The sequence below is a fragment of the Lolium perenne genome, chromosome 5 (assembly GCF_019359855.2).
Source record: "Lolium perenne isolate Kyuss_39 chromosome 5, Kyuss_2.0, whole genome shotgun sequence".
Lineage (NCBI taxonomy): Eukaryota > Viridiplantae > Streptophyta > Magnoliopsida > Poales > Poaceae > Lolium > Lolium perenne.
In genome coordinates this window covers 83,540,447-83,565,130 of record NC_067248.2, presented here as the reverse complement: position 1 = coordinate 83,565,130, position 24,684 = coordinate 83,540,447, and the positions used below count along the sequence as shown (strand labels likewise).

Genomic DNA, 24,684 nt, shown 5'->3' with positions numbered 1-24,684 from the left:
CGCGGGCTGGAGCAGGGGCGCTAGCGCCGGCGTCGGGGCGAGATGCGGGCGAGAGGGCGGCGAGACGAGAGGCCAGGGCGGTGGCGCGGGCGCCCGACGGTACCGCCCGCTAGCGCCCGGCTGCCGCCCACGCTGGGGGCGATAGGGGGGCGAGAGCGATGGCAGGTCGGGGCGAGAGGCGGGGTGAGAGGGAGGGGGTAACGGCTAGCTGAGGTGGCGCGATCTGATTCGTCCACCTCAGCTAGCCGTTGGGGTAGCCGTTGCTTCCTCAAAAAATTCGAAAAAAATGTCAAAAACCCCAAAATTTCATCCCCAAGCCCTATAAATACCATATGGTTTCACTCATTCCACACCTCACTTCATCTCCTCCACTCTCCATTTCCACTTCTCTCAACGCCATGTCTTCGTAGCAGCAGTTCGAGCGACGGAATGGAGGGTGATATGATCGCTGCATTCCAGGCGGAGTATGAGGAGGCGATGCTCAACGAGGAGGCGGAGCCAAGACGGCCGCGACACCGCCGAGAGTTCATCAGGTGTGATCGTCTGGGTGCCCACGATCGGCTCTTCGAGGACTACTTCGCCGACGACTGCAATTATCCTCCGAGCTTCTTTCGGCGAAGGTATCGGATGAGGCGATCCCTTTTTCTGCGCATTGTTGATAGATTGGGTGAATACTCTCCGTATTTCATCCAAAGAGTTGATGCTCTCAACCGTGCTGGTTTTTCTCCCCTACAAAAGTGTACTGCGGCTTTGCGTCTGTTAGCTTATGGAGCCGCTGCAGATACGATAGATGAGTGGCTTAAGTTGTCTAGATAGATTATGTGAAGGCATCATTTGACTGTTACGGGGAACATTTTTGCCGTCGACCAACTATCGAGGATACTCAGCGTCTGTTAGCGAAAGCCGAGGAGCGTGGCTTTCCAGTAATGTTAGGGAGCATCGATTGCATGCATTGGCAGTGGAGGAACTGCCCAGTGGCGCATGCCGGTCAATTCACAAGGGGAGACATCAAACACCCTACCATAATCTTAGAAGCCGTTGCGTCATATGATCGTTGGATCTGGCATGCCTTTTTTGGAGTGGCCGGGTCCAACAACGACCTCAATGTACTCAATCAGTCGCCGTTGTTCACTGATGTGCTTAGGGGAGAAGCATCCATAGTGAACTTCACGGTGAATGGACATGAGTACAACTATGGTTACTACCTTGCCGACGGCATCTACCCCTCCTGGCCGGTGTTCATGAAAGGTGTTACTCTTCCACAAAGTGAAAAGCATCGACGGTTCACTGCTGCTCAATCAGCTTGCCGCAAAGATGTCGAGTGCGCCTTTGGAGTGCTGAACACTAGGTTCAACATTCTAGCAGTTCCGGGACGCTCCTACTCGAGACGTACTCTTGGGTTGATCATGCGTGCATGTGTCATTCTGCATAACATGATCATCGACGATGAGCGTGATATAAATTTGGAGAACATCTATGAGACAGTTGATTCCAATGTCGGCCCTGCGATACACAACCACGCACCACCAAGCCTAGCAGCCAGGATTCAGATGGACAACGAAATGAGGGACTCACCGATGTATACACAGCTCCAGCATGATTTGATTGAGCATGTGTGGGCTAATGCCTAGATTATGTAATTTCTTCAAATTTTTATGTAATTTTTTTTATAATGTAATCGGTAACAATTTTAGTTGAATAAAATAATTTTCTTGCATTATTTTGAATGTTGTAATCTGAAAAATAAATGCTGATGTCGAGGAGAGAGAAAAGCTGATGTGGAGGAGAGAGAAGTGAGAGCTGGCACTATAGCCCGTGCACTGGCACCGTGGGGTGAGAGTGAGGGAAAAAAGCTGACGTGGCGGGTGAGAGTGGGGTGGTGCATTGGCACCAGCCTTAGACTAGCCACAATGGAAGTATCATAAGTAGTATCATGCATGTCATGTTGGCAAAAATCTGATGTGGCACACCAATTAACGAGGTGAGAGATCAGAGTGGTATCATAATATGATACCGTATCATAGCACGTAAAACTAGAAAACTTAATGGCAAACACATTATAAACATTAAATAATGATACCATGATACTATCTTATGATACTATACATTGTGGGGTTAGTATCATAAACTGGTACGTATCATGTGCATGATACTAGTGTATCATGATACTAGTGTATGATACTTTTCATTGTGACTAGTCTTAGTTACTCCATTATAAATAATCTCATATGGGTACCGAAAAAGCTGACATGCACTGATCCCTAGACCTGACGAGCGGTTCAGCAAACGAGCTCATCTGAGCTTGGGGCCACAAATGCCGCTCCCAAATAGAAGCCCTAAAATGATTGAATTGAGTATCTACCCTAACTAATTAGAGTAGTTTCTTTCAGCGATACCTTTTCCATGGTAGGCTAGGTAGCCAGTAGCTACCAGACAACACATTAATCATTTGGGCAGCAGTTCTTTTCGGTCCTCCTTTCCCCTTCTTCCCTGACTCGATATATACCGCTCAAACAAAAGCAAGAGAGCAAGTGGTGGGATCATCAGATTCAAGCAATGGTGGTCACTGGCTGCGATGCCCAGTGCCTCCGTCCATTCCTTTACCACCAATACTTGATTAATTTCTAAAGGAAAAAATTAACGGTAGAAAGAAGCACGGCGAGTGCGCAGCCATCTCGAGCGAAAGTTGCGCAGTCATGGCATCTTCAACAGGGTGACGCATTTCAGATATTTAAATTGTTCACGCGTGTCCGTTTACATCTTATCGCAGACAAGAAAATAATCGTTTTTTACCGCGCGTTCGTTTGGGCCAGGGGTGTCCCAGCAGCCTGCCGCATTTTTTCTACTTTTTTCCTCTTTTTCATTTAAACATAGATACAAACATTACACAAACTAATACATAGTTTGAAACATGGTTAAAATATTGCAAAATAAGAAAACCTAACTAGTGTTGGTCACGCAGGTTTCTTATGTTTGTTGTCAAGAAAAAACACTCTTGGCACTCTCAATCACCCAAACTGGAAAACCCAGCTTGCTATGATAGCCCTGTTGTTTCTATCAAGGGAGAACATAGAGAAACCTTCACTAGTGGCTTTAATTGGCCCGTGGCCATCTAACTGTCGGTGTCCGAGCCCGACTCGTCGGTGTGGTAGTGCATGCGGCAGGATATGTCGTCGAACACCTTGACGATCATCTCGCCATCTCCCTCGTAGAGGAAGGTGAGCCGGCCGCCGGGCTCGAGATCGAGGTCGCGGGCAAACTTATCTCACCCGATGTGCATGTACATCTTGCCTTTCTCGTCGAACAAGACCTCGACAGGCCACCGGCAAAAGTGGCAGCTGGCCTCCCTTAGTTGCAACTCGGCCGGCTCGGCGCCGTCAACGAAAGAGGCGAATTTTTCCGGGAGCCGCTTGATGCCGAGGGGGTCCTGGTCGATGCGGAGGAGGAACTCGAAGCACAGGTCCTCATGCGAAGACGATGACGGCGTAGGCGACGATGAGCGTGGGCTCGTAGCTGCTCCACCTTGGCGGCCCTGGCCGCGGCGGCCACGCCCGCTGCCTCGCACCTCGCCGGCTACCAGGACCCGCCATGGAGTACCTCGCGGGGTTGGTTGCGTCGCACGAAGAGCAAGGCGGCGCTACGGTAGAGGTTGTGGCGGTTAGGGTTTATGCGGAGGAGAGGATGAGAAAGACGAGTGTGCGCCCCTCTATATACGTCGGAGGCAGCCGAGGGGCGCGGCACGCGTGGCATCGCCATTACTTCGTTGGTAGAGGTGGGCGGCGGCCACTCAGTAGGCGAGGCATCGTCATTAACGTGATGCAGACTGCCGAATCGATGCGTCGGCGCCAAACCTGAAGCGCCTGAGAAGATGCGTCGAGCCTGGGTCACTGCCAGACGGGCCTGACGTAACGTTCGCCAGACGCGAGCGGATACTCGGCGCGACCGTAGCATCCGCGGAGACGCGTTCGAGACGCATATTTGGGTCACGTTTCCGTCTCCGCGGACACCCCAGTCACTATGCGTCGGGCCGCTGACATGGTACCATACGCATTTTTCGACCATGCGGCCGCAAACAGTCGCTTCGCGTCCGTTTATGTCGCGTCCGTTCGAGATGCTCTTACCTCGGGAAGAAATTATCGTACGTGAGGCGTCGATCTATATGAGGTTTCCTGACATTGACGGATTAGATCGGATCAGAAAGATGCAAGCTACGTGTTAGGATAACGTACCAGGTTGAATTGCCAGTGTGATTGTTACGTACTATTCATCTACCGACAACGGAGTGGACAGGCCAGTCAATGGAGAAGAGAAGACAGGAGTGTTAAGAGACATCATTGGAGTTCAGAGCACACTAGAGTTAACGGTGACTAGCAAAGTGGAGGCTACAAGTGAAAGGACCTGTTGAAAGACATTCATATTTATCCAACGGATGGCACTATTAATCAAGTGATGGGCTTCGATCATGGAGTACTTTAAATGATGCTCCCTCTGAATGTTGAAACAGTACCGTGCGTGACATATTTTTGCATGGTCAAGTCAACTGACGGCACCAGTAATCAAGATATGGGCAGTTCTGACTTGAAATAAATAGATCAGAATGTATTTTGAACATAAGATTGTGTGCATCACTTTAATGCAGAGGCCGGGTGATGAGGTGGCTCCTCGGCAATGCTCACCATGAGAGACTTAGGGTTAGTGAAATCCTGGAGGTTAGCACGAGACATCGGATAGCAGATAAGCAGAGAGCAAGATTTACCCCGGTTCAAAGCCCTCGATTAGATAATATCATTACGTCCTGCATGTTTGATCTTAATTATGAGTAAAATTGGTTACAATGGGGTAGCTGAAGGACTGCGTAGTGGTTTTCTCCCCGAGAGACAAGGTTTCTAGGATTTGTGTATGCGTGTGGAATGTGTGATGTTATGAGAGAGCCTCCGATAGGCCCTCTCCTGGCCTCTATATAGGAGGTCAGATCCCGAGAGTCCTGCTCAGAGTCGCTTACAATATAGAGGGGTTCTATCTATCCTTTCCTTATTCGAACATCTCATTGCCTTAAAAAAAACTTCAAGAAACCGTCACCTTCCATCTTTCCTCCATGTAACCGACGTCTTGGTCCACCTTGGGCTGCGGTGCTTCAGATGGGCCCCTTGTTGGGCCAAATGTGGTAGGATAATGTCGGGTACCCGAAGGGTAATGCCTACATCTGTAACCCTCAAGTGACTGGCTGAAGCCAACTTCGGGCAGGGACTAAAGTTGTATCAGCTGATACTTGACAATCCATCAGGTCTTCAAGCTCAATAGAAGCTGAATAATTGATCATGCGTAAGGGATGGAGTAACTAACCCCAATTTACTCGAGAATCGAGACTGGTTAACTACCGAAGCAAAACAACGTTACCCTACACATGTTCGAGTCCCCGGGCCCGAACCTGGATTGCTGGAACCTTCGGGTTCGTGAGCAATTCCATAACCTTCAAGGTCTCCCGAAGTAAAAAAAGCAAGAACCTTCGGGTTCGTTTTTCCTTGAATACTTTCTATCGACAAGGCTTCCGTCTTTTTTATCGGGTGCGTGATCAGTGCTCCCGATGGAAGTAGCCCCCGAGCATGTGGATGACTGTGTAGTAGTCATGTATATAGGTTGTAAATGGCTGAGTCGAATATCGTAGATCTCTTCGAGTTCCGAGATATATTCGGGTGCTCCACCATGGAGGAGCCGATAGTTTCAATGACATCACCAGTAATGTGGCAACTGCTACGGCGTAGCTGACACGACGTGACCTAGTGGGCCCGACCCACGTCTGTGCAGTTATTTGGAAAAGACCAAACATTGCACGTTGACCGAGGCGTTTCCTCGATCCTCGTGCGTAGTGGGAGGTAGTGGGCCGTCGTTGTCTCTCACTCCGCAACACATGTAGGGGCACATCTTCCTCCATTTTTAGCGGTGCGGATCTAACGGCCCAAATTGAGAACCAAAGTTCTTTATAAATGGATACGGGGGGTTAATCCACCCCTTCACCGCTTCACTTGTTCATCTCCTTCCTTCGTCCTCTGCTCGCCATTGTCACCTCGCTAGAGTTTCCAAAGGAACAAGATAAACTCCAAGTGCCATGGGGAAGAAGAAGGCTGACACTTCATCTAGCACCGTCGCAAGCGCCACCGGTTCGAAGGTGACAGGCGCCGCGCCGAGATCCTCCGCCGCCACCAAGGACCCCCAGTGCGACTGGACGAGGTCCTCCATTACGAGGAACGAGGAGAACAAGATGCGTCTCCTGGGACTGATCTCCAGCGACGAGAAGGACATTCGCTTCCCAGGCTCGGATTCTCGTCCCAAGCCTCCTGCTGGGTTCATCGTGATCTTCACCGCTTTTTTGTACCGTGGGCTATCTCTCCCAACCCACGAGTTCCTCCGCTGCCTCCTCTTTTCCTACGGCATTCAGCTCTGGCAATTGACACCGAACTCAATCCTGCACCTTGCCATTTTTATCATTGTCTGTCAGGGATTTCTCGGCATTGACCCGCACTGGGGCTTGTGGAAGAATATTTTCTTCGTCAACTGTCATTGCGGGACATTGGACCATACGTCGTGGGAGTGGTCAACTTCGTCGTCCGAAAGGAGGTGAAGTACTTCAACTTCCCGATGAAGGAATTTGTCCAGAACTGGAGGCAGAAGTGGTTCTATCTCGGGGACCAACAAGCTTCGGGCACCGCTCTGATCTGCCGATGTTTTCGGATGTTCTTGAGACGACACCAAAGAAATCTTGGAGGAACATTCTGGCTGTCGAAGAGAAACCGATAGCTGATAAATTGTATGAAAGGGTCATGGATCTGAAGAGCTATGGTGGCCAGACCATGACCGGCACCGAGTTTGCCGCTTTGCTCTTGAAGCGCCGAAGAAGAAGATGTCAGGGCCTTTACTGTCAAACGCCGGAAGCTTGCTACCGATCAACTGACCGATACAGTGGAGTCGAGTCCTAGTGGCTAGTACGACGATGATGTTGATCATGTTGTGCCTGTTGATGCAGCTCCCGAGGCGTCGGCTCCTCCAACATCGAAGCGGACATCGGGTGTCTTTGCTGACGAGGAAGAAATGATGTTCGAGTCGTAAGTGCCTTTTCTCTTGTACGCCGTTGATTCACTTGACAGTTTCATTTGTGTTGTTGATGTAGTCGAATTTGTTTGACCAGTGATGAAGGGGAGATACCTCCTCCACCTCCGAAGAAACCGAGGGTCAGCTCCGAGAAAACGATGACCACGGAATCCGAAGACCCGGTGAAGAAAGGGTCGGTTCCACCGGAAGGTGCGCCCATTTAACCTCCACCGCCGAAGGACACCCTCTCGAAAACTGCTCCCACGACTTTGGCTTCCCTGGGACATGTAAGTGTCGTTGCAGTTTTGTTTTCCTTTGTGATAATCCTTACCGGTGTAGCCCCTGAGCCTATGCTCGACTGCTTGCAGCCGAGTGTTGGCTTGACAGACGTTCAAGTGTTATAAATGATGCTTCGTATCTTTGTTCCAGCCCATCTTCGCCATGGTGACTTCGCCGCCCAGTTCGTCAAGCTGGAGGCCGAAAATGTCGAGCTTCGCACAGAGCTTGCTACAACCAAGTCTTCAGCCGAACGAATCAAGACCGCGAACAAGCACACATCCGAAGCATGGAAGAAGGCTGAGGGTCTAGAGAAGGAGGTCGCCAAGGTGAAGGCCAAGCTGGAGGATGAGCAGAAGCTGAAGAAGGAGGCCTAGTCCCAAGCAAAGAAAAGGGAGGATCGGCTCCGCAAATCCACCGAGACTCTGCTAGGTAAATCACTTGAACATCTCTTAGGTTGCTATGACTCATTGTTTTTATTTATATCTTGTTCAGGTACTGCGGACACCCCCATGGACCGCACAAATAAACTTCGGGTTGACTCCATGACCGACGCCCTTCGCCGTGGACTCTGGCGAGCAAATTCAAGAGTTGCTGAAGAAGCCGAATGCAGTTCTATCGAAGTTGTACGCCCTTGTCTTCCCGAAGCTGAGCCAAGAGAAGACCTTGGGGGAGCTGGCGGAGGCGTTCTTTATCGACACCGACGACCCACTCGAGCTACTGAAGCGCAATTCACGCCTTTACGGAGCGCTCCTTGCCTTCCAACTTATGATGGGGTATGGCGTCGCTGCCAAATTTGAGGAGCTGTCGAAGGCACTTACGGCAGGGGAAGACGATTCTGCTATCGACCTGGGGCCCTTCACCGAATCTGCTCGCAAATGTGCGCGCGAGCTGAATTATTTGTGGAGGCTAACAAGAAGAAGGGAGCTGCCAAGATTGCCCCGAGTGCCTCTGCACAGACCCAAGTTCGTTGAATTTGCTGTCTTTATCTGTAATCGACACTTATAAGTACCTTTATTCTCCTGTGTTGTAATGAACCATGTTGGCACTGTTGCCAACACTTTCTTTTGTGACGTTGGTGTTCCCGATGGGAGTAGAAATCCCTGGACTTTGATTTTTGTATTTCTGATATGCGCACTCGATGCCTTTTTGCAAGTGGCTCCAACTTCCTCGCATGCTTTAGGTTCTTTGAGTCATCCGGTTGGTGATGAAACCGGGCTTGTAAAGCAACTTCGTGGCAGAATATCTTAAATGGAGAAGGACTTGGTGGTTATCCACGCAGAGGTGGCGATATTGAAGAAAAAGGGAGAACTAGCCGTCAAAGCCGAGCAATATTCACAGGAGGAGCTTTTGAAGGCCACCTAAAGCTTGCACTGTGAGTAGCCAATGCTTTTGGTCTTGAATCTTCGAGTGCATGTTCCTTGTGAATTTATTTTCCTTTTTCGACAGTCATTTTCCTGAACGAGTCGGAAGAGAACAAGCGCGTGCATGACAGGGTCAATGCTTTGACCAACCTGCCGTAGCCGCACGACGTTAAATCGAAGGCTGCTACTGTCGTAAAGTTTTAGGATCTGGTGGAGCAAGTACATGGTTTCTTCGAGAGGTGTCATGCATCCTTGGCCATGGTATTGGGAACCTTGTTTCCGTTCAACCCGCTTCCTCCGGCGCTGCTTGCTCTGATGGCTAAGTTCAAGAATGCTGCTGAGGTTCGGGTTCTGGTGCGGAATCAGCTCATTGCCGGGGCTGAAGTCGCATTTGCCTTTGTGCAAGCCCGCTACCCGACGCTTAACTTGGAGCTAATTGCCAACGGACCGCCCTTGGGAGAGGATGGGAAACCTGTTGATTTAAATCAGTATTATCCCCTTGTGAGAAATCCTGCTACAATTGTAGTCGATATCCTGGACAAGGGCACCGAAGCAGATCTGCTGGCTCGAGCTGAGCAACGAGCAAGGGGGTCAGATTGATGTAAATCAATGCAATGTGTAACGGATGATCATGCAAAGGATGTGATATTTGTATATAATTGATCTAACTTCTCCTCTGTTGCAGCCTCCGAGTATTCGGGTGTGCTGTAGATTATGAAAACTCATAGCAACTTTTATCGCCTAGCGATGTAACATGATGAGCCGATTGTTTGTGTTTGAAATTTATTGATGGCGATGCCCGTGCAAACGGGCGATCCGCAATGTCAATTGACCCGTAGTAAAATTTATCGTGTAAACGATGTGCTATACACTATACAGAGCCGTTTTTTATAAGTGTGAAAACGTCGGTGGTAGCCCCCGAGCAATCGGGTGAGCGACTGGTAGCCCCGAGCAATCAGGTGAGCGACGGGCTCGACGGACTCTTATCGTGAAGACGATGTGTAGTGCAGAGCCAAATTTCCATCGGCAGCAGCCCCGGAGTAATTGGGTGTGCTGCTGGCTCGATGGACTCGTGGCTCAGGCGAGGTGCTACATGGATATTTTGTTGCGTGCTTTCGAATGAGCACATGGGCATTGCAAAACATTAACTAATGCAGAGTATATGCATACTGAGCGTCACAAGGGACATGATCTGAACCCATGATGTCTTAACCAAACTTGCAAGCTTTGAAATGGTGACCAGCTAACGTCCAAGACAGAATGGGTACAATGCATTTAGCACATAAAGTAGCACCCCAGCAGAACAGTAAATCCACTGACCTTGCAGGATGCAGAATGGAGCAAAGGAAACAAATCGAGGGCATTCTCACAGAAACAAGTTCTTTTTTCACAAACCAAGTCCGTTGTAAATGGCCGAACTAGTTTCAGTCAAGTGATGCAAACCATAGGAGCAAGAAATAGCGAAAATTCCATGATGTCAGCACGACGGAGTGCATGGCGGCAAGCAATGATGTCCCCTTTGATGAAGAAAGCGGATGTGTACATGCATGTACTTGTTCCAATTTCTGGGACCGACAGACTGAAAAATATGAAACAATAAAAGGATATGGTTTAGGCTTCAGCATTTAATACAAAGGTCAACAACATATTTCAACTTCCATACAGCTTCCCACGCGTCACAGATTGACTTCGGTAACTACTGTTGTTTCCCAGCTGCTGCTGCGGTGCTTGATGTCGACGATGATTCTACTTGACCACAAGCTCTTATAACTGCTTCGTTCTGAAAGCAAATATTGCAAATTGTTACTAGCTTGGTATTTATTCCAGAATATGATTGGAAGGCTAATAGCAAGGAAACTGCATGAACAATGGAATTCTAATAAGTGAGAATTACACATGCAAGCATGAGATATCACAGATCGTTATTGCTTTACTCTCCAGTCACATGCCAACTCACTAAGATTATCAGGTTGTGTACAGTCACAAGTTCTCAAGGAATGCACGTGTGCATGATGGCCATCATTCACGTAATTCAAAATCAACATGATGAATTGTACAATGTCGTTGGAAATAAATAAGGTCCATCAGCAACGTGGAACATAAATCCTAGTATCACTGTTATGATAATTTTAGAGTTCTGTAACAGATGTCCAAACGTCCGGAGTCATAGCATAATATCAAAGCTTGGTTAGAATTTTGCAGGGCCAAACTTCACAAAAAAAAAAGGAAAGCATAGTGCAGGGAAACCGGTAATACAAATTATACTCCTTAAGTAAAAATAATATGTTGTGCGACACGATACAGGTGCGTACTTGGTGATCTTAACTCTAAAGGGTCAAGAACGAATGAATCCTGCAAAGCATTAGTTATGATAGTTTGAATTATTTGGGCAACAACCCTTTCAAACTTCATACTTTGATGATAGCCCCAGCCTACTACTATGTGTTTGCATGTCAACCACCTGCCTACACCAGTTTATCACTTCCATTTACACACTTTCTTTAGATCATGCTGTCCATTCTCATTACATTTGTGTTATAAAAACAGGTGCAGATTTTCCAGAGACCCTGTGCCCAGATTGGATGGATGATGGGAGACCATGGTTGCATTTATGCCATAAAAAATGTAGACCCTATTTTAGTCTATAAGTTTGGAGTGCATGATGAACCTGATTTAAGTAAGGTTTGTCTTCTACTAAAATTCAGGTAAAGTGTAGCCCGACGGCATGGCTGCGAGGGATTGAGAAGAGGGAGTAACCAAGGGAGAGATCAGATTAATTATTCTTGCTTGATCCAAAAGTAGATACACGTCATCCTTACATAATGGATGCTCAGACCTCTGACCTCTCCTAATACCAATGTTGAGGAAATCGTTTACCGGTTACTGCTTCATTGAGGAAATCGTTCATCTTTCCTGACACAATTGGACTCTTTCCTAATCCTATACTTTCCTAAAGGACCCTCCTCTTTTATTTGGTGTTGCAAGTCTTTGCCAAACACCTGATCATCTCCTGATCCAATACAACCATCCTGATCTTCCGGCCTGCCGCATCCCTCTTACTAGCATCCACAACACTATACTCCTCCCTGACAAGCAGCTTGCCCTCAAGCTGTAGGGCGGCGGCCAGGGTTGAAGGCCTTCATAACCCCACAATGATGTTATACTGTGATTCCAGCTCCACAAATTGCTATTGTGCTTACCCAATTCTCTCAAGTAGATCTTGTCCTCTAGGTCTTCCAGATTTGTTGGATGCTTGAACAGAACAGATATTTTATCTCTAACACTTTCTCCTTGGTTGATCATGAACTGATGTGCACGCACATGGGCTTGTTCCAGCAATCAGCTGCACACGAATCTGCCTCCAATTCTGTTGGTCGACATGGCTTTCTCTCCAAGCCCTGCAGCTCGCCCTCCTGGCTCGCCTCCTTGCAAATCTGATGCACATGTGGCATGTTTATGTCAATCGTTGTGCAATCACATGTTGCAGCCATCACAACTAGCTGCTTCACTTCCATCGAACCAACGAGCTCCACCGCTGTGAAGAGTCCAACAGTCATGGTATTTGGTTTCAACCTCTCTGCTTCTTGCTGCTCCTCCACTCCCAACTTCTTAATGATATATCGCCGTTGCTGTGTCGACTTCTAGCTGCGCTGACACTGTTGCAGCCGTACCTGCTGTGTTGGCACTTGGCAGCTGAAGCCATTGTTATGCTCCTTTCTTTTTCTGCAATGATCTCAAGCCCATGTGCGTGCACATCAGTTCATGATCAACCAAGGAGAAAGTGTTGAAGATTGGTCATCTCCTGATACAGTACGACCATCTCCGACCTCTCCTAATAGGCTAATACGATTGGAATTATTAGATCTTTACTAATATAATTGGACTCTTTCCTAATCCTATACTTTCCTAAAGGACTCTCTTTTATTTGGTGTTGCAAGTCCTTGCAGAACACATGATCATCTCCTGATCCAGTACAACCATCCTGATCTTCCTGCCTTCCGGTCTGCAGCATCCCTCTTACTAGCGTCCACACCATAAAGATTATAATAAAACTAATACGAGGGTAGAGGAGTGGAGATAGCATATCCACTCGACCCAGAGTTGATGCCTTGCAGCAGCAACAACCACTCCACCAGCACCTCGATTTGATCTGAACCAACATATGCACCAAGTCCCCAGATAAAAGCACCATTGCCCCCTCACACGAAGCCAACGCCGATCAAGTTGCAAGGCTATTAGAAGCCAGGAGAAGAAAAGAGGAAACAAATCAGCCATAGACACTGGGACAAAACGGAACAGGAATCATATGCAAAAGCTGTCCGTTAAGTTCATGTTCTGTCATAGTACAACTAGCATATGTACTACAAGAGAGAGAAGAGAAAGAGAACACGAAGTACAAGCCTTCAGGAAATTCACCAAAATTTGTCAAACCATCAAAACTAATTCCTGTAGTTCCAGTTCGAAGTTATTACTGATAAACCACAATATCACATGCCAACTCGTTGATATTTCCAATATATAATCAGATAAATCAAAATTCGGTAGAGATATCAGTTGAAACATTTAAATATGGAAAACTGAACATATAAAACACAAAGTCGCAAATTTGAGGTTATAGAAGTTAAAATTTGAAAAGAAAAAGTTGGATCTTAACTGATTATCATGAACCTTAGGAGTGTTGTTAATTCTTATGATGTGGTTCTTTAGGTATTGTTTGTTAAGCATGGTTTCCCCTACAAAGATCCGTGGTTCCAGTTTGAAGGTAGTCTTCTGCTAAGGCAAGTAAACGATGAATCGCCCTTACTAGACTCCCAAACTTGTAGAGCACATCATGCCTAAGAAACAAATTAGTTAAACTCCTATTTGCCTCATGATAAATCTCAAGAGTAGCTCGGAACGTATATCTAGTTCTGAGCACACAAACTATAGCAAGATCCACTACTTGGCATGCACCGAGCAGCTGTCAACAAGTCCATTTTGCCCTAGGTTCATGGCTAAGCTTCATAATCTCCTGGTTAAATGACAAACAAGTATTCTAGAATCCAGTGCATGCTTACATCAATTCAACTACAGGACGCAGTCAACCTACCTGGCTGCTAAAACAACACACCCAATTCTATGCCAGATGTTGCCGTCTAAATAAACTAGGCAACATATCAGCACCACTAGATGGACATATGTCGAGAGCAAACTATTACCATGGCGAAGATTCAGGAGAACCAACGACTTGTCGATTTAGGTGATTCAGGCCAACCATAAGAACCGCACATGAATCAGGAAGACAAGGAGATCATCCCAGAATGTTGAAATCGGAAAGAGAAGGAGGAGGGCAGATGCGTCCTGGTGTTACCTGCCAGAGGCGCTTTAGGCGTTTCTTGGCGTTGTTCTTTCGGGTAGTGGTGAGCTTGATCCGCTTCCACAACAGCCCCGGGGAGTCGTTCCTCTTCACCACCTCCAGTGCTCGGGTCGCCCAGAACGCTCCCGCGCCGCCGAACAGCCCGCCGCCCGCCATTTGTGAATCTGTCTGTTGCTTCTTCTTCGTCTTGCTCAACTCTTCGGCGGCGGAGGAGATTTAACCTTTTAGGGCACGATGCGCGTTATGGGCTCCAGCTCTGATGGGCCACCAAAAACTGCCAGATGAAGGCTTTTTATGGCGAAACCTATATGCCGACGAGGTTTGGCAAAACGCAATCCCTATACTCCGCTTATAGCGGGCGCTACCTGGGGCGCCGCGCAGGCGTTCGTATTTCTGGGCCGGCCCATTCCGAGCGACGGGTTGGTTTGTCCGGTATTTCTCCCGTTCTGACTGTGTCGTTGTGTTTCCTGGTTGATCTCCGGTTTTTCTTTTTGGAAAACGCTCACAATCCTCCGGGGGATTGCTCGCTTCATCATCCGCCTCCCCTGAACTCCACGTGCATCTGGTGGCCCCCGCCCACGTTCATCTTATCTCTTCTTCCTCCAGATTTTTCCCCAAGCTTTCCTGGCTGGCCTCGCCCGCTCCCGCTCTTCCCCGACCGCTCGCCGCTGGTGACTGTCGCTAGCTCTCCCGGCTGCTTGCCGTGATACCCGCCCGCTCCCGCTCCTCCCTGGCCGCTCGCTGCCTGTACCCTCCCGCTCGCCCTTGGACTCTGCGGGCTTCGTCATCAAGCGCCGCAAGAAGATGGTCGTGCTCCGCGTCGATCTGCGCGCCAAGCTCAAGCGGTGCATCGATCCGGACGGGTTGGTCACTGGCGCGGTCTCCTAGGTCTTCCTCGCCGGCTCCAACTTCGCATCCGCGTGCTCCATCCCCGGGCTTGCTACAATGGGCGGCCAACCTCGCTACATGGGGCGACCGTCGTTGCTACCATGGCGCCGGCGGCGTTGCTACCACGGCATGGAGGCGTTGCTGCACGGAGCGGCCGGTGCTGCTACTTGGAGCTGGCGGCGTTGCTACCATGGCGCGGCGGAGTTGCTCCCAGCGGCCGCCGGCGTTGCTACCATGGCCCGGCGGAGTTGCTCCCAGCGGCCGGCGTCGTTGCTACCATGGCGCGGCAGAGTTGCTCCCAGCGACCGACGGCGTTGCTACCATGGCGCGGCGGAGTTGCTCCCAGCGGCCGTCGGCGTTGCTACAATGGCGAGGTGGAGTTGCTCCCAGCGGCCGCCGGCGATGCTACCATGGCGCGGCGGAGTTGCTCCCGGTGGTCGCCGGTGTACCATCGACTTGCTGCAAGCCCCATCAGGCTGCTGCTGCTACATCGGCGACGGCCATGGCCGGCGGTGGAGCGACGCCGGCGTGCACGGATGGGGGGCGGAGGCAGAGCGGTGAGGAGGACGCCCCGCGAGGAAGGCTGCTGCAGCGCGACGCCATGACCGGTTCTCCGGCGACGGAACGGCGGGGGTTTCTCCAGCGAGGCCACGATGTGAGCGCTGGCAGTACAGCCATACAGGGAGAACGACGATGCCACGTTTCCTTTTCATGGGTTGCTTTTCTTTTTTTAGAAGGTTGCTGGGAAGCGGGTTTGACCGTTCATCAATTCCATCGTGCGGCTGTTCACCCGGGGGATCGGGGGATTTGATCCCCCGGGGGACGCTCAGCACTCCCCTTTCTTTTTTCTGTTCAGTTTTTTTCCGGTTTTCTATTTCTCTTTTCCATCTTTCTTCTATTTATGGTTTTATTTTTTCTAATATGAACAATTTTAAAATCTGAACAATTTTGAAACACAAACAAATTTTGAATTTGAACTTTGAATATTTTTAGATCTGAACTATTTTCGAAACTAAACAATTTTCATATTTGAACTTTTTAAAAATTTAAACGGTTTCTAAATCTGATTTTTTTATTTTACCATTTTTCAAATTTGAACAATTTTGAGATTTGAACATTTTTCAAATTTGAACAATTTTGAGATCTGAACATTTTTCAAATTTGAACCGTTTTCAAATTTAAACATTTATTTTGAAATCTGATTTCTTGTCCAAAAAAACACCAGAAGTCAAGTTTGATCATTTTTATTTTGAAATCTGTTTTTTCCAAAAAAAAAAAACACCAGAAAAACCGGAGCACATCGATTGAATCCATCGATGGAGTAGCGATTGAACACGGCTCGTGCGACCGCGGAGTTGAATGGGCCCGGCCCAGGTGTGTTTCCTTTAGCGATAGGAGTCTGTTCCATCGCTTAAAGCGATCGATAGGACCTCCCTTGGCAAAACCTATACACCGACCAGGTCGGTGGCTACCGGCCACCGCACACCTCCTGGTCGGGTATGGGCCAGGCCCATTTGTGGCTGTTTAGCCTCGTTTTTTCTTTTTTCTTTTTATCTTTTCTGGTTTCTTTTTTCTGTTTTCTTTTCTTTTTTCTGTTTTCGGTTTTGTTTATATTTTTTTTAGATTCGAAAATTTTGATTTTTAAAAATTATTCAAATTGAAAAAATGTTTAAATTAAAAAATGTTCAAATTTGAAAACTGTTTAAATTTGAAAACCGTTCAAATTCGAAAATTTGAAAATTGTTCAAATATGAAAATCGTTCAAATCGAAAAATCGTTCAAATTCGAAATTTTTTCATATTCAAAAAATGTTCAATTTTGAAAATTATTCGGGTTAAAAAATTGTTCAAATTTCGAATTTTAAAAAATATTCAAATCCAAAAATGTTCAAATTTAAAAACTATTTTAATTTCAGAAAACTTTTCAAATTTTATGAAAAACTTTTTCTCGAAAAAAGTTTTTAAAAGTGTTAGATTTTAAAAAACAAAAATATAAACAGAAAAGAAAAAAACAGAAAAGAAGGAAGAAAAAGGAAAAAAACTCACCTGATGCAATGGGCCGCGGCCCACTAAATTACTAGATCGTGGGGGGTGTGCGTAGGGATGTAAATGGTACGGATAATTTCCGCTCCGAATCCGCATCCATATCCGTTTTTGAGGATATGGTATGCATTTTTAGAAATCCGGCGGATATGGATACGGATGCGGATAGTGATCAAGCGGATATCCGGCGGATATGGTAGAGGATATGGTATTGATACTATCCGACGGATACGGATTATCCGCCATTTTTTGCGGATTATCCGAGGTATACAAAGAGGATAATCCGAGAAAATTAGCCCAACCCTAAATATTTAGACAATATAGTTAGTTCATCGGCCAAAATATGTATGCTATTAGTACACAAATTGCTTTATTGTATGAAATAGAGTGTACATTTTGCTATATTCTATAAGTTTGTAGCTGGGAAGTGGTACTTTATCTCAAAAAAGAAAAAGCTGGGAAGTGGTACTGGGTGGAGACGACAAGAAGGTTGGTCCTGCCACTGCGCTACCACGTCGTTCGTGATTAATAAAGCACACCGTGGTAATTGATGTATGTACCAGCGCGACATCGGATAACAGGAAAACATTTGTGTGCCTTTAGTCGTTCTTTTGTTTAGCATCTTTTTTTTCGATGATCTGATCGTTATTTTCTCGTGTGTACATATACATAGTTTTTGGTCTTAGATAGGATTTTTTTTTCTTCTTTTTCTTTCACACGTATTTCTTTTATTTTTCCTTCTTTAGCACTTTTACATTCTTCTTTCTTACACTAGTACAAATGCCCGTGCGTTGCCACGGGTCCTCATATTTTATTTTTCAATGTACATATATAATTTACAACTCACTATGAAAATTTAAAACAAATCAGGGATAACATAATATACAACACGATAACACCGAAGCAATAACAGACAACATTGTTGTGTCTCTGTGTGGTTTTAAGTTCTAGCTCTTCTTGTTAATTTTTCGCGGTCAATCCCACAACTGTGTTTTAGGCCATCATAATGTTAACTCAACAGCCACTCCTTTTGGATGTATTATTGTCTCACAAAACGTGTGTGAACATAAGTATAACTGAAAGAATACTTCTTTTCTGATTAGTTTAAACAACACTTTGATATTCATAAATATCTATATGGAGACAACCCTAGCTAGATCGTATCCTGCTATGTCAACATACAAAAGAGGCTTAGAAAATCTTTGGGTAAAAAACTCCGTCGGCGGTGATGCGGATGCTAATTTTTTTAGGTAGCTTCCTCAAACCCCTTCAGCACATGCAAGCAAAAGAAAAATTAAGTGAAACACCTTTGCGATCAAATATCATTTCTTTTGTGGCTCTTTCTCCGGCTCCCCTTCCTTTCCTCGTGTCTCTTCCCATTTGTTCCAGTAACCCCTACCCCAATAACAGCACCACTCTCCAACTCCAAATCATCACTAACCGCAAATGGTTTTGAATGCTTATTATAATATAGGAAGAACCATTCACAGAAATCACGAAGAACTTCACAGTATGTAACTCACTTACCTTGTTGCATACCTTGCATGCAACAAGATCCCACTATGATACTTTACCCAGACTACACCTGTTATGTGATTTGTCTTCATATGGATGCAATAGATTTCTTGAAGTTTGAATAGTATGGTGATATGATTCCACAGATTGAGAACTTTATGAGGAGCAATATATAATTGCGGTGTTTATCTCATTCGAGATATTACAAGGTCCTCAACACATATGATATAACATGTAAGAAAATTTACAATTCGACTAAGCTATGGTATGTATTCTCTTTCTCCCCCATTTTCTAGTCCTAGACTATTTTTTAGTAACAGCAGCTCCTTCTCTGCCGATCCATTAGTCACAATGTATCATACCAACAAAATCTTAAGAAATTAGTCATGGCTTCCTTTCCTCGCTGGTGTCGCATTTTTACGTGGTGCAAAAATTATGTCAAACAATCAAAAGCATAATCAGGTTTAGAAAATAAACACCTCATGCTACAAAGGGTCTCACAAATAACTGAATGCAACGGGGGTGCATAAATCTGAGAAGGGTCCAAGATACACAATAATTTGAGAGTGCTAGAACAATCAACACTCTGCATCTATAAATACTGCATTCAGCCGGGTACACATAAGCGGTAAATGAAGCAGTAAACCCTCATAAAATAGGTTACGATCTTAGGGAAGTCACTGGTATGCAAGTTACTGGAAATAAATCTAAGTCATTACATACTATTTATTCTAAATATTTCATATCAAAGACATTTCTGTTTTACGCATGGTATGGTCATGAGCACTGAAGCAATTCCAAAGCAGGGCCGTATTGGCATGCAAAGAAAAATCCAAACACGAAAAATGGTGCAGAAACAATTTGAGACCTTTATCAGCTAACCATCACCATGGCGCAATTTTCAAACTACCTCCTATGAAATCATAGTAATTAAATTTAGGTTTTTTGTTCCTTAAAACATGGTCTGTTCATGGTCTCGAATACACAAAAGCGTTCAGTGTTGAAATTACCAGTTTTTAAAGAACAAACGGCGGATTTTAATTGTACAAGCAGTAAAGCGGTCGGGATTTCTGGACTCACAAACGACACTTCGACACACGAGAAGCAAAAGAAAACCTGAAGCTAAATCATTCTTTTCCTCATATGCTCATAAATGGACTTCAAGATTAAATTATTAATAGAGCAAACTTATATCCCTGCAGTATCAGGGTGACGAAAGATCTCTAAATATCTCATGACATTCAAAGAAGATACTTGCAGAGGCAAACCCTCTCTTACAGCAGCCTCATCTATATGGATCACCTGCAATGGCCAAAGCACGTTCTTACACATTCCACATGGACGTATTGATGATATGATGAAAGAGAAAGAAAGCTAATACACAGACCTGAATACGACCAGCTTCGGGATCCTCAACCTCCTTGGTGGCAAGAGCGATCTGGTAGCAAGTCTCAAACCTGTGACCAAAAGAGTATCTTGCAAACTAATCTACAACAAACTGCAGATAGAAAAAGGAGGGAAAGCGTTACACATTACATAGAAGTGCAGAAGTGAAAAAAAGGTTAGTGTCAGAAATATTGACGTGCCTTGCTCAAGCAGCACAAAATCTTAAGGAACTATGCATCTCTGTTTCGGAGCCCAGCTGCTACAAAATATCAGGCTATATGGTACAAAAGTCAGTATCAAAATTTGGCAAAACCAGAAAATTATAGACAATGCTAGCAGTTTTTACCTCAAATTATCTTAAACAAATCTCTATTATTAGTAACTTTTGTAGTATGAGGTTAGATCAACTTAAATAATACTACCCAGTTAGCTACGTCCTAGCAACCATCCCCTCATTGATTAACTGAAACCCATAATAACACACTTCAATTATAGAGGGAATCCTACAGACCGCACCCGTGGGGTGATATCGGTTGCTATAAGAGGCATGTAATATTAATTGTTGAATTAAGCAAGCATTGTGGGAGCGGTGCTTTCTTTCAGCATAACTTAATAATGTTAATTGGTTAGCATAATATATGGTAGTATCCTGTACCATTTGCATAATGAAAATTTGCAGGGTATACAATGCCTAGTGCCAAATATATCAGAACTATCTCTTGGGTATAACTTGTTGTATGCCCTGCTATCTTTAATACCTAGCTGGTGGCTGCAGCACAGAGATTTACAGATTTACATTTGGCAGTATGGGACGGACAAGGTACTGATCTACTGATAACTACAAGAAAGTAAATAAAGTGCCTTGCCTTTTGGTGACTTGCAATATTTTCCCTAGTGAGTTTCTCAACATTCACGAGCTCAAGTATTCTTTTGGCACAGCTTCTGCATAAACAGAAAATCATGGTGAGTACCATGAGTTACTCTAAGTAAATAACGACACAAAGAAAGTACTGATAAGTTCTTACTGTCAATTCCAAGATGGTTGACAGCAGCAACGAATTTTCTATCCAGTTCAACTGACCAAACAACTCTTGGCGCCAGGATTAACTTTGTAACTCTTTAAATTGGACCGCGCTCCTGTGTGAAAAGAGTCATTTCTCATGGCATAACCTTAAAACATAAAAGAACAAAATTCCAAACTGCCTGACACCTGAGACATTATGAGGTCATTCATAATGTGGTAAGTGCTTATTGGATTCTGACATAGAGTGGCCTTGATACATGTAGGTACTTATTTCAAGAACCAAAACAATAGGAAACTACTGTAATCAATATTCCCTGCTAACAAAATCACTGCACATCCAAAATTGCTGCAATATCATATTAGTCATTTTTCATAATGACGGACTGCTATGGAGATGCTAACGGTCATATATAACATGACCAACCGTTGGCGAAGTTAAGCAAGCAACGATGATAAGCAATCTTAACTTCTTGAGATAATGATTGTGGTGGTGGAGGCAGCCATGCTGTCGTAAACCCAGATTTCCCAATGTTTGCAACACTGCCCAGTTAAAAGCCTGGTTCATCCGTCTTGTATTTCTACAGTTTAAAGAAGCAAAGATAATTATCATCCAAAGAAGCAGCACAAGAAAGGCATCGTTGTCATGTTAATTTAACATGCTACAACCATATGAAGGAATCCATGCAAGCAAGGAAATCATCAGAGCTGATTCAAATCAAAGTATGGCTCATATATAATCCATGTTTCAAACTGTAAAAATGTGGCACGAAAACACCATCAAATATATCTTTTTCCTGAAAGGCAAGCAACCCCATAAATAGTGAAGGAAAAAATGACCTATCTTCGTGCACAAGAAAAAAGGCATGTCTAATTTAAGGATATAAAAAGATAAATAATTTCAGAGGCCTCAAGTGAAAAAGAGTGTACTGTACGGAAGCAAATAACTGCATGAAAATAAAATGCAAAAGCACTCCACTTATCTACATAAGTCACAGTTTATTTCATGTTGGTACTCTTTATTCCATCAAGTAAACAACAATGCCATATAATCACCAAAAAACTCTACTTGAACCATACTAACGATGTTTGTACATATACCTGCTAGCAAATTAATTGATTCCTTGAGAGACAATTTTCACAGCAGAATATCTCAATACCCTTTACTCATCTTCTGTGTGGAGCATCTTGAATACAAAACATACAAGCTACAAAATGGGTAATCATGCAAAATGATAAGCTTCAACAGATATGAGTTGCTACGGTCTTGATCAAATGTAGCATTGCATACCAGGTATCATAGAACGATCTAAAATAAGGTATCACCTACTGCTATCCTACAAACCAGCATGTACTGAATTCCCCAAACACAAAAAATATATACAGTAACAAATTTAGAGAACACATAATCACGTTGATGTACTTTCCATTTCCTGCAAGATGTCTCCTCTTCTAAATGCAGTTAGTTGGGCAAGTGTGGAGGCACACTACACTACTATTGCGGCATTTCCCAAGCAATAATAATGGGGACATTGAAGCTAATAACAGTTCAAGTTCAATATGGCAATAACCAAAAAATTACTCAGAAAATTTAAATGATAATGGCAATCTAATCTGCAAGCTATAGCTTCTACTCTCGTGTTTCTTAGATATCTTTTGCTGAAATAGTGAATCCCTTAGGCTTACAAATTTTAGAGGTCATTTGTTAGCATTGCCCATTCAGTAACTAAACTAACTAAACTAACTAAATACCAGGTATAATGTTTCAATTGTCAGATTGTACCAAACCATAAGTTACAAGTCTGGAACAAAAAACCTGAGCACAAAATTTTAAATAGGGAATTCACAAGATTTTATTTTGTCTGCCCAGCTATCAATCCACCAATCAGTCAATTTCTCGTACATGTAGATCAAGGAGCCAGGAGAGAGAGAGAGAGAGAAAATCGATAAAGAAAATAACTCACCAGTGGTTGCATGCCAAATAGGAAGCATAGCAACCAAAGGTCGGCCATATTAAGTAGACTTCATGTTATTACTTAAGCTAGGTTCATAGACATAGTTCAGTTCCTACTTTTAGCCTAATCAAGCGATAAGCATTTTCATATAAGAAATTAATATTCATTGCGAGAATGTGATAGACTTTTCACTATATAAAACCATGCAAATTTTGACAAGAAACAGAACCATGTAGTAGAGTGCTGATAAATACCCACTTTTGTACTGCGTCAGAATGAATCAGCAACTCTCTCGATTCAGGGTACTCTTCCTTTGTTCAACGATCTTACAGTGATCAGGCTTCTGTTTTCTTGCACAAGAAGAGTGGAAAGGACCATACACAAAACCACACTCTTGTTAACCTGCATGAGCTGCTCCTTACGGCTACCTTGCAGCTATTCAAGATATCTCCACCACCCTGTGCTAGCTTGGCTTTCTTCTGGATGTTGTACTAATAAAATTAGGCTTTACGGAAAGAACTTTTCCCTAGCAAAGAAAAACTACCAATTATAAAATGAAAATACAAATAAGGTCAGTTAAGTTGTAGTACAATCCAGGTATCATTTGTCCAATGGGAAGACATTTGAGTATGGTCCTCAATGCAAATATAAGTTAGAGCTAACCTCAGAGGTGGTGTCGCTTAAAGAGTGTCCCCAACAGAGAGAAACGTAAATATGTGCACACATGATGGTGACCTATAGAAGCTGCAATTGATTCAGCATAATCATGAGCCAAACTTGAAATAAAAAGACAATTATTATTCTGTCCCAACCACGAGCACACGAATTATATGCATAGAATACGTGACTGGTGATTTGTGAACCTACGCAGAGAGTAAGAGCACATCCCATCTCCCAATTTGTATTTTGAGCAGGAGCTCATGAGTTGGGAATCGGCAACATCCAAAGTTGTCAGCCCCATCAGCCCCACGCACCCTAGACTTGATCAAGATGAGATCAAGAATTCAAGATAATAGTATCCCTCCCTCCTCACGGTCGACTCAGTGTGGCATCCAGTTCATATAAAGCTTTAAAAGCCGCAATCTTGAAAAAAGATTAAAATCTTGAGCACTACATGAACTTGATGTATTAATCGATCCCTACCCCACCTGACTGACTAGTTACAAGTTACAGATATCCTTACCATTGCAAAGCTGGTTTTTCCGAGGTAATAGAAACAATTTATATTTTAATTAAACTTGTCAAATCCTAATTTTTTATGTGGCAAGAAGCGTCTAGCTTTAGAAACTGCTATAATAGGAAAATATATTTGCATACACCTGCAACAAATTGTTCCCACACGGAGTAATGCACTTGTTCTGTTTTCTTCAAAATTACTTGGAAAATAATATAAAATGAAATTCTTACCCGGCTTCAGTAGTAGGTCCTTCACCACCACTGCAACCTAAATATTACATGGAGATAAGCTCGGTGTCAATTACCGCAAAACCATTCAACCTTTATAAATTTAGCAACATCTCATATTTAATCAAGCAAACCTTATTGAAATGCTTGTATTGGCTGTTCCCAGGGCAAAATACAGCATAGTTAAAATCCTTGAGCCAAGCTTGCTTCTCCTTCCTCTGCTTCACATGCAAAAATAAAGGGAAAACTCATGAGGAGTTGTAGAGACCAATGAGCACATGATAACTGAAAAAATTCCACAAAACTTGTGTTATCAGTGGGTTCCCCGTTGTAGCAAAGAACTTGCCCAAGGAACTATTGCTTTTTAAAACTGATGTCTATTGAGATTACA

General features: G+C 44.6%; 2 protein-coding genes and 1 long non-coding RNA gene across 3 annotated transcripts; 1 reads left to right on the top strand and 2 right to left on the bottom strand.

Annotated features, from left to right (window-relative positions):
- The first annotated feature begins 429 nt into the window (after positions 1–429).
- On the top strand, positions 430–1,631 carry LOC127303774 (uncharacterized). Its single transcript, XM_051334478.1, has 2 exons — positions 430–620; positions 1,145–1,631. The coding sequence occupies exons 1-2, from the start codon at positions 430–432 to the stop codon at positions 1,629–1,631; spliced, it is 678 nt and encodes a 225-aa protein (XP_051190438.1).
- Positions 1,632–10,221: 8,590 nt separating this feature from the next.
- LOC127300711 (uncharacterized) lies at positions 10,222–14,328 on the bottom strand. Its single transcript, XM_051330868.2, has 2 exons — positions 14,077–14,328; positions 10,222–10,506 (listed from the first exon to the last, which is right to left on the bottom strand). The coding sequence occupies exons 1-2, from the start codon at positions 14,236–14,238 to the stop codon at positions 10,423–10,425; spliced, it is 246 nt and encodes an 81-aa protein (XP_051186828.1). The 5' UTR covers positions 14,239–14,328; the 3' UTR covers positions 10,222–10,422.
- A 5,182-nt stretch (positions 14,329–19,510) lies between these two features.
- LOC127298018 (uncharacterized) lies at positions 19,511–21,064 on the bottom strand. Its single transcript, XR_007849561.2, has 4 exons — positions 20,939–21,064; positions 20,780–20,855; positions 19,915–19,947; positions 19,511–19,829 (listed from the first exon to the last, which is right to left on the bottom strand). It is a non-coding gene; the product is annotated as an uncharacterized lncRNA (long non-coding RNA).
- Positions 21,065–24,684: the final 3,620 nt, after the last annotated feature.

Coding starts and splice junctions, on each gene's coding strand:
- LOC127300711 (XM_051330868.2), bottom strand. CDS start 14,238: ATGGCGGGCGGCGGGCTGTTCGGCGGCGCGGGAGCGTTCTGGGCGACC. Junction 10,507..14,076: donor GCCTAAAGCGCCTCTGGCAG/GTAACACCAGGA, acceptor ATTTGCTTTCAG/AACGAAGCAGTTATAAGAGC.
- LOC127303774 (XM_051334478.1), top strand. CDS start 430: ATGGAGGGTGATATGATCGCTGCATTCCAGGCGGAGTATGAGGAGGCG. Junction 621..1,144: donor CCGAGCTTCTTTCGGCGAAG/GTATCGGATGAG, acceptor TGATGTGCTTAG/GGGAGAAGCATCCATAGTGA.